This window comes from Scleropages formosus, chromosome 4, assembly GCF_900964775.1.
Source record: "Scleropages formosus chromosome 4, fSclFor1.1, whole genome shotgun sequence".
Lineage (NCBI taxonomy): Eukaryota > Metazoa > Chordata > Actinopteri > Osteoglossiformes > Osteoglossidae > Scleropages > Scleropages formosus.
This window is the reverse complement of record NC_041809.1, coordinates 28,073,494-28,083,875: the sequence shown is the minus strand read 5'-3', so window position 1 is coordinate 28,083,875 and position 10,382 is coordinate 28,073,494. Positions and strand designations below refer to the sequence as shown.

At 39.7% G+C, this 10,382-nt stretch overlaps 1 protein-coding gene across 1 annotated transcript; it reads right to left on the bottom strand.

Moving 5' to 3' along the window:
• Positions 1–4,310: 4,310 nt before the first annotated feature.
• LOC108934282 (serine protease 33-like) lies at positions 4,311–9,482 on the bottom strand. Its single transcript, XM_018751870.2, has 5 exons — positions 9,348–9,482; positions 6,005–6,179; positions 5,423–5,694; positions 4,913–5,046; positions 4,311–4,735 (listed from the first exon to the last, which is right to left on the bottom strand). Exons 1-5 carry the CDS (start codon positions 9,403–9,405, stop codon positions 4,559–4,561), a joined length of 816 nt encoding a protein of 271 aa, XP_018607386.1. The 5' UTR covers positions 9,406–9,482; the 3' UTR covers positions 4,311–4,558.
• Between the last annotated feature and the right edge of the window lie 900 nt (positions 9,483–10,382).

Genomic DNA, 10,382 nt, shown 5'->3' with positions numbered 1-10,382 from the left:
CTACTACCTTTAACTTCAGGAGCACCCCGAGATGAGCCTTTATACAGCTGCTACTCCGGCATTGTATGCGATTGTTTGTGTATCTTATTATAAAGAAAAAAAAAATGATAGGAGGTTATCAGGATTCATCTATCCTGCGTTTCATGCACCTACTCAAGCGACGAACATCGGTGCATCAAGTGGAAAGTAACAAACTAGGTTTACTTAAGAATCACATGTCTGCAGCCATGTCTCATTCTCTTAATGTAATGCACAAATTGTATTTTTGCTGAGATGTACATCGCTTTGGAGAAAAGCGTCTGCTAAATGAATAAATGCAAATGTAAATGTACTGCTCTCTCTCTCTCTCTCTCTCTCTCTCTCTCTCTCTCTCCCCCTCTTTCCTCTTCTCTCTCTCTCTGTTTGTGTTCTCTCTCTGTCTCTCTCCTTCTCGTTAGTGCTCTCCTCCTCTCTTACTGTTCTCTTTTTGTCTCTCTCTCCCTCTCTCTTTCTCTCTGCCTCCCTCTGTTAGTGCTCTCTCTCTTTTTGCCACTGCACTCTCACACTTACTGCTCTCTCCCTCTCTTAACAGCTCTTTCTCTGTCTCTGTGTCTCTCTTTCTGCTCCCTCTCTGTTTCTGCACTCACTTCCTCTTTCCTGTTTTCCGCCTTGGTCGGAGCCTCTGAACTATAACCCCTGACCTCAATCATTGTCTCTCTCTTCTTTTATCTTTCTTGTCAGTGGTTTTCCTGAGGTTATGATGGTTGTGATTTATTTCTGCTGAATGTGCTTCCTCTCTCTCCCCTCTCTTTTCTCCTCCACCTTCTCCTTCAGCTTTTCCTCTAATCATTATTTGCACGCATCGCCTCCGGCCAATTCGTGGAGCAGTAATGAAAGTATTTTAACCCCTTAAAATCCACCACCTCTGACCTCAAGAAGAGTCTTCAACACATTTCCTGCTCCTGAGTGCATTCACACACACACACACACACACACACACACACACACACACACACACACACAACACATAGTTTGCTTTAATGATATTCCTTTTTCTGTATATTTGTATGAGCATCCAAAATTGCAACCTTCCACCCGAATTCACTGTGTTAGGGCCAAAGTACTGAATCCAGGTTTTGAGAGCTTGATATGAACTGACGTTAAAGAGTAATAAATATCTTAATTGTCAACAATTTCAGTGAAAAGAATGCCCGAGAGTGAAAGTTGCAAACTGGATGAAGGTCAGCAGCAGGAGACCCAAGTCACCAAATGCTGGATTGCTTTTGGGACCCACAGGAGTTTACGACTCACAGGAGCACACCGAATGCAGAAGTGGTGAAAACCATACAAATGAGTTTAGCACTTAAGAGTTTGAGCATCTGTGAACCTCTCATGTTTATGTCTTGTCTCACAGAGTGTTGCAAAAATGTATTTTGGGCATGTCTGAGACTGTGTTAATAAAGTGTGTTTGGGGCCTTTCTCAGCTTGTGTTAACCAAACGTTTGAATCGGTCTTGGGGGTCTAACAATTTATCTTGGTCCTGTTGGTACCCAAGTTTTTTGGGTCCTCACAGGAGAAGCTTGATAAAAGTGTACCACCGAAAAGTTGAGAGAACAAGGAATTGCTATCATAGGAAGCACACATTTCCAAGCATTGCTTCCCACTATGGCCTGATCTTGGAAACCTGTGCAAAGGCACTCAAATGAAATGTAATCCTACGCACGCAGCCCAGAAATGTAGGATGAATCAGCAAAATTTTAAGGATCATGACAGTGGTATTAACACCAATTAGCCCCAGGACAGCATCCAGTAAGACGCTGTCAGTCTAGTTTTAACTTCATGATGAGACATATAAATGATGTTACGCAAGTGCACATGCAATCGAACCTGAGATGTAGCTGGGTGCAGAAAACATCTCCACACCTGGCAAGACTGACCAGCGGTGAACCTAATACGCTTGTCCATGCCTTAATTGCTTTTAGTTTTAATTTTCCTTGGTGTTCGACACAAATAGGATAGTCCTATTAGCAGTAAGTGGGCTGTTTTAATAAGTTTCCGTCACCTCCGGGAATTTCCTATCCTTTGTTTTAAATATGAGCTAATGGCCACCACTCCCCTGCAGTCATTATAGATATCGCTCTCTCACTTTCCACTGTTTTCTATCTTGGGAGCCTTGTGCTTTTTCTTCATTGGCAATTCATTTTAATCAAGAAGAATGGGAAAAATAGCTTTTTCTTGTTTTGCTTTTGTCTTTTCAGCTGCTATTCATGTAACAGGCAAATAAATCTGAGGTTTGGATAAGCGTAAACAAGGAAAAATGGTTTTTACAAAAAAAAAAAAAAAAAAAATTGTTATCCAGTATGCAGATCTGGTCTGTGAAGTCTTTTTCTCTACATTATGCGTCTGCAACTATTATTACCACTTTAAGATGATTATTTCCTTTGATATGGTGGATCATAAGAAAAAGCTCTGTTCATACTGAGAAAACATGTTGGAATTCATCTTAGTGATAAGTCTTGTCTGTTAATATTTCCAAATCTCATTTTCTCTGTGCTTGTGTAAAGGTAAATACCTATGCATGCTTGCACCTCAGTGCATCTCTGTATGTGTGTTTGTATGTGCCAATGCCACAATGCATGTTTACAGCACCACTGGATGTGTGCAAAAATATGTGTATTTCTTTGAATTTATTAAATTGCTTTGACACATGCTGATATAGCATCACCCACACACTCTTACAGGCTCTCTCAACAGCAAGGCTAATTAGACCGACTGTTCGGCAGCTGAATGCCTTAATTGCTCTTCCCATCATCGCCAGGCGATTGAAGGGTGCGGGAGGGACAGAGTCATTACCACACACATTAGTGACTAGAATCCTACTTAATATCTCATCAGCCATTGATCTCTCTGTCTGCTTACATATCTGTCCATCTATCTACATTTCCATGCCCATATAACCAGTGGTGTCTATTTATCTTTCAGTATGTCATGTGGTCATTATATTTATATGATGGGTCAGTATAGCACAAACACAGTTTACCTGAAATTTAAGTGGATGGCACATTTAAGTATTATTTATGTGTCTAACAGTCCTACTTTCAAAACAACATTTGGAATATTGCTTGTCACATGACAGCACAGTGGAAATGCTATTTCAACTGAAATACTTCTGAATTTATGAATGAAGTTTTTTTTTATATATGTTTCTCAATATTTTCCTTGAAGATTTTAAAGTTTTGAATTCCATGTCTCTGTTTTATCTCCTCTCTCAAAAGATCTCAGGTCCGCCGGGCTGTTCTTTACTATGAATTCTTAATATGGAATTAAATATTTGTGTAACGTGTGCAAATGGTTTCGCCGAGTGAAATCAAATAAATGCAAATATGTGATTTCAATGTGTACTTGTATAGCAGGTGCACACTTTTGTGGGTTCATCTGAAAAAGTTGCACCGAATCATTCCACCAGTGTGCTTTCCTTGTGTACACATCTCCCCCTGCAGGAGAAACAAAGGTATCTGACATCCTGTGCAAGCTGGGGTTGGGGTTCTGGGCTATTTCTTTTGAAAATCAGGCCTATCAAAGAGTAAGCCATGTAGAAGTTTCAGATTCTCCTTTCATAGCTGTGTAATTTATGTCTGATCACAACGAGCATCCGTCACAGACATCAGAATCTGAAAGCTCTGTGTTCTTTAGCATGCTGAATTATACGTTACCAGCTCTACCAAACCAGTTCTGTGATAATGTCTCACCTGTGTGTGCAGAGCATGAAATGACCAATTTGAACAAACATATCTAACCCTAACCATATCTGAACATCATAATATGAACCGTACAACATCGGGTCACCTTGGACAGCCTGCCAGCAAAAATACTAAGTATGCACTGTAATGTGTTATAGCTAGTTAGGTACCCATATTTTCACCTGCGGTAACTGCACATTTTCCGTAGTAAAGTCTCTGGACGCAACTGTCTAAGTGATTGAGCTGGACCAGCACTATGAATGAAACCCTAATACTGCTACTGGCTCTGACCTGTTGATGTAGACCTCAGATGGGACACCTTCTTAAAGACTTATTAACCTAGACAGATACCTTTCCCTGCTGCATCATTACAGATTCTGTATTATCAGTTAATTAATAACACATACTGTATAGTTATTTATGCTTTTGTGTTCTCTAACATTAAAGTTCAGTATGTTTACCACTGTTTTTTTATATATATATATATATATAGTGTATGTGGCTGCTTGCCCTGTCATATTTTCTTGCATTTAAGCCAATATTTCAATATTTTAGAAATTAGAATGACTGCAGTGAGTTTTCAATGCTGCATTTTTATTTTATTTATTTGATGTATCAAAGCCATGCATCCCTTATTAGCCAATCCTCTTCTTATTTGGCATAGCAGTGACTTTAAAACCAAAAAATAAAGGAAAACACAGTGAGGATGATGGAGGAAAGTGGAAGTGGATTGGGGAGTGACGAAAGAAAGCTTGTAATAGGAAAGGAATATATGGAGTCATGCGAGGAAAGGGAACTGCGGTGAGTATCAGTAACAGCCTGTAGCCAGGGCTTGTGCCCTAATATTCAGTGGAAAAAAAAGTGTTGTTCTTGATGAAATCTCTGAAGCTGGACACACGGGTATAGAAGGATGGGGCACAAATCTTCTTTTCTGGGGTTACAGTACTGAAGCTCACAATTCCAGCCTGAACCCACTGGCCCTGAACTTTACACACCAAAGGGCCTCCAGTGTCTCCCTATAAAGAAGGGTAAAAACACACACATACAGAATGTTTCCTCATGTATGCATGTCAAATTATAAACACTTTGTGTTTTTTTTTTTCCAATATAAACTTGTACTGTAGAGAAAAAATGGTGTATATAGCTGTCAGTGATGTAATATGTCCTTAGTGATGATTCTTATATTGTCTTACCATCCAGGTAACTTTTCCATTAACACCAGCACATATCATAGTGGGGAGAACTTTATGAAAACAGTGTTGGCAAACTGCTGTAGGAACAACTGGCAGTTTCAGTTGCTGAAGTACCCCAGGATCCTTCAGTGGGACTAAAACAAAAAAAAAATCCAGTGAGAGGTGGTGACACAGCCAGAAAGTGAAATTAAATAAAGGACCATTCTTTGCTATTTTAGAGCTAGACTAAGTTGCAGATGGCTTTGACTTCAGGCAGACCTAGTATATAGCCTGATGTAAAAAACACTCCTGGTTGTCTAAGCATGACTTTCTGCATTTCTGTCACTCACAGCATTAAGGAACAAGTCATTTTCTTTCCTTGAAATCCATGAAAATGATTAAGCTAGCAAAGAGGAGTGAAACCTATATCCACATGGCTCCCCAGGGCTCTGGTTTGACTCTAGAGATGAAGCTAGCTTCTGAGGGACAGACATATGTAGAGCGTCACAGAAATAATTGAAACAGACTTACCATTCTTTCCAGTCATACCCCAACCTGTAACCCTGCAGTCAGAGTGCTGGTCAAAGACTTGACTGGGATTAGCCAAGACAACAGGCTTCACAAAGTGGGAGAGGGTGGCTTTTCGGTCCAGCTCCACCAGGGCAATATCATTTCCTTTGCAGGAATCAGAATATTTGGGGTGGAGAATTACTTTTCTCATACCATATTGGCTTTCATGCTGTGATTCCTCTGACAACCAATATGCACCCAGTCTCACAACGGATTCCTCCTTAATAAAAGACCTGAAAACATTGATAATCTTAATTATTCCTTCCAAATCATTTATTTAAAGATAGTTATTAAAGTGGTTAGGCACTTGATTATTACTGGATATTGGCTTGGATGGTGAAGTACTTGGAATGGAGGAGAAATGTTCATGGCAATTTAAATCGTAATGCTGTTGCTGACATTAACATTATATTATACCTTCCCAAATTAGAAAGAAAGCAGGCAATCAGTCAGTGTATCAGAGAGTCAGTCAGTGAGTCAGCCACTCACACACACACACACACACACACACACACACACACAGATTGTGGGCTGGCTACTTACGGTTTGAAACAGCAGGCTGCAGTCAGCACCCAGCGCTCAGAGATCAATGAGCCACCACAGTCGGTGGCGTGTGTGTTTGAGGTGACCACGTAGACATGAGCCATCCAGGGCCAGTCCCCTTCCTTGGCATTCTCGCCTCCAATGATTGAACTCGTCAAGCGAGGCATGCTGGCCGCTGAGGAAAATGACAGATGGTCTATTCACAGCTAACTGACAAATACTGTGAGTAGAGTAACATGAGCAAGGGAAAATTACACTCTGACAAGATTACAATAATTGTCATGAAATCTCTCAAAATTCCTGAACTCTTTTCTAAGTCAAACTCTGCTACTTGCAAAACTCTATGTATCTGCAGCTCATTTTGCACATACTTACATACTTGTTTCAAAACTGTTACATTTAAGTTCCAAACCAAGCAGAACACAAAACTGAATTTGGCAGCAACTTTACTAAATATCTACAATAATACCAAGCTGAAATATATTCAAAATTTAAACAAAGAAAGTAAAAAATAGACCAACCACAGACAATTCCCAAATAGAAGACCTATCCAGGTGTTTTATTTTCAATTTTATTACTGTTTATGCAAAAGGGGACATCTTTGGAATGATTTTTGATGTAAACTTGGACCCAGCCAAAGACAGAGAAGTGGTTGACAGAGGAAGAAATCTGGCCCGGAGAGGGAGAGGAGTACATATGTGTGTTGGAAGACAACCGAGAGGAAGATCAAGAGTTGTAGCCACTGATGAGATTAGGGTCACCATAAATGATTATGTTATACATCACTGGCCATCTGAGAAAAAGACTGGTCTGAGACTGCAGTCCAATCTGCGATGCTCAACAGTTGCATCTGTTGTGAGAATTTTTCAGTGAAGCAACAGGTAGGATTCTGCAAGCACATTTGACTGAACTGCATATCATAGTAGTACAATAAGTTGGGCAAAGCCTCCACAAGCACTTGTTTGTAATTGCTTTTGTGTGTCTACTTAAGGACCCAACCGTTACCTCCCACTCTGGGAGATGAAGAATTTTTTCATTGCTGAGCAGGAAACTGCAATCATCAATGGTTATCACCAACAATGCCAGAAAATTCTGAGAAAACTAGGACAGACTGTTGGCAGACAACACATTTGCAAGCGTTACCAGTGTGAGCTTCACAACTCTTAGACTATAGTCTTGGAAAAGCATCAAGTGAGGACGAAACAGTTGTACACTGTCCCCTTTGAGAGGAACTTTGATTGTGTCAAGGAATTCAAGCACTACTATTTTTGGGTAAGGTGACTATACAATACAATATTGTTTTTGAACAAATTTTAACAAGAAACAGCACACACACACAGCCATATTTTTAATATAATGCAAACTACTGTAATTGTAAGTCTTTCTGTATATTGTCCTGTGTATTTATTGTATGTTAAAGAGTCATGAAGCTTGAAGTCGAGTCTGGGGTTCGAGCCCTGCTTGGGGTGCCTCGCGACGGACTGGCATCCCGTCCAGAGTGTGTCCCCTCCCACCTTCTGCATTGCACCCTTTGTTGCTGGGTAGGCTCCATCGCACCGCAACCTCGCTTGAGACAAGCGGTTGTTGACATTGGTTGGTTGGTTGGAAGTTTGAAGCCAGGCTGATACAATACATATTCATCTTCGTGGATAAAGCTCCTTTCAACTTGGCCAAAACATGCCGATGTGGAAGGAATGTAATTGAGAAAAGAGGCAAGAGTGCATATTTTGGGCCAAGAGGGTTCCAACATCACAATGTCTTCAGCAATATCCTCTGATGGATTGGTGTTAAATAAACATTTAATTGTACCATACAATACAGAGTGTCTCATTGCTTTCGCAGATGATCTCTATGTAAGCATTGTGCCAGAGGAAGAAAAATGGCAAGCAAGGTAATATCTGCCAACATTATAATTGTATGGGACAATTTAGAATTTCACTACTCCATGGCTATCACTGAGAAGTTTGCAGCCCATCCGAGAATGATGTCACTTTTCCTTCCACTTACTCTACATTCTTCAGCCCCATCAAGGAATTTTTTTTCAACACAGAGGAGGGAAGTTTGTGACAACCATCCACATGAGCAAATGTTTCTGATGGATGCAATGAATGCTGGATGCCTGGGCATAGAAGATTGCCAGGGATGGATCAGGCATACCAAAATTTCTTCCCAGGTGTATTGCGGAAGAAGACATACTGTAAGGTGTGATGTGAATGAGAACTTGTAGCCAAACACAGATTACAGGGTTGACTAATATTGGTAGATATCTATGTGTTTATTGATCAGTCGATACACTGCAGCGACTCTAAGTGTGTGTATGTGTATATTTATAAGATATACACACATTTTTATGTTACAGTACTGAAATCAAAATAGTTTATTTTGTGTGTTTTGGCAGAGGGTGTGGTGGTGCAGTGGGTTTGACTGGGTCCTGCTCTCCAGTGGGTCTGGGGTTTAAGTCCCATTGGGGGTGCCGCCTTGCAACGGCCTGTTGTCCTGTCCTGGGTGTGTTCCCTCCCCCTCCAGCCCTATGCCCTGTGTTGTCAGATTAGGTTCTATGACCCTGTGTGTGTGTGTGTGTGTGTGTGTGTATGTGTATGTATTTTGGAATGACTAAATAAAACTGCAAAAATAGATCAAACAAATAAAAATTTTTAAAAATTCATTCCTATAACTTTAGTACATTATATACAGTCAAAAGGTGCAATTCTCGTTTTATAATAGAATTTTTGTTTATCTAAAAAAATCAGATACTTCAAAGACAAAAACTATAAATGTTGTAATGATATATATGTGATATTTGTGTTTTTAGGTCATTGTGCTGTGAGAGACAAAGTGTCTTTGTTCGGAAAGAACTTTTGCTAGTGTTACGGTACAATAACTTGATTTTGGGACATATAAAGTGTCTTGGTAGTTTCAGAGTATTTTGGATGTTAGATTAACTGGTGTGCCAAGCTGCATGCTGGTAAAGAGAACTGTGTAAAGAGTTTTGAAAAAGTAAACTCAATACTGAACAATGCACTTGACCAATTGTCAAAAAATTAATTCACGTGGAGCAAGTATTCTTAATTTATCAGGTTATCATTGGCATTTCAAAAAGCAATGAAGACTAACTCAGACGCTACTCAAGACTACACCAAAAACAGCTGCTTTACCTTTTCCTACAGCTAGAGATGAATGAAGTGCTGGAAGGAAATGCTGTATTTGTTTAGCTGGTTATCATATTCATTACCGTAGTATTACAACAGATCAGATCTCTCAAATTGCCCCTTTATCTGTATGAAGTGAGTTTATCTCCTGTTACACTCTACTTCTATAACATACTGATGAGCTTTTCTCTTACCTGCAGCAGGATCCAGCAGTAGGTAAGACAGCAACACCAACCCCAACACTTTTGCCATCTTACAAAGTCTGTAGGCACAGCTGTTTGAGTGACACTCTGTGTAAGCGAAACAGTTATGAGACCACCCTCACTGGTTGTTCCTAACCGATGTGGAGTGAAATCAGGCAATTGCTTTTCTTACAGACCTAGTAAGACACGCCCATCATCCTGCTGTATTATCAGAAACCATCCTATGGTTTATCAGGACTGTTTTAGTGAGTTAAGTTTTTCTGTGGTTCACTGGCCACAGAAATGGTCAGGAAGGCATTGGTTTCCCATCCTTGCTATACGTGCTCATTCTTAGCAGTTCTATATGTGGTTTCTGCTTTTTCTTCAGATAAATCAAGTGGTTGCTGACAATGGATGGAATGGTGCAAAACATGATGATTCTTGGTCAAGGAGAATTCTTGGAAAACATCTCATATCTTTTCTCTAATAATACATTAACAGAATTATTCATCCATGATGAATGACACAACATATACTGGATGATGGCTAGGTGTAAAGTAGATGTTTGAACAGCAACAATACATACACCTGACATCAGATTTAGCACGCAGTTTGTAACCCACAGCATTAACTGTGATCATATATGAACAGCATCTCTCCTGTACTAAGCTGCATAATGTAAAGATGGAAACTGGAGTTATGGATCTAAATGCAGAGTTTAAATAAACTACACCCATTCTTGACAAAATAGGGTTAACTGGGTTAATTTGGTTATTTCTTTAAAAAACTAAAAAATCAGTTCCTAGATGAAAAATATGTCACCTAACATGATTATAACATTTTACCAAAATGAACAGTGATTTTATGCATGACAGTGACAACACCAGCATATTTTTTAAAAAAAATTTAAAAACGTTATTATTTGTAGCGTGTCTTTTTATGTTGTGTTTTTGTTGATTAAATATCAATAGCCACTTGTTATTGAACTCTGGGCCACTGCATGGTCGCAGTGGTTTGAAATGTAACCTGCAAGCAAACATGCTGATA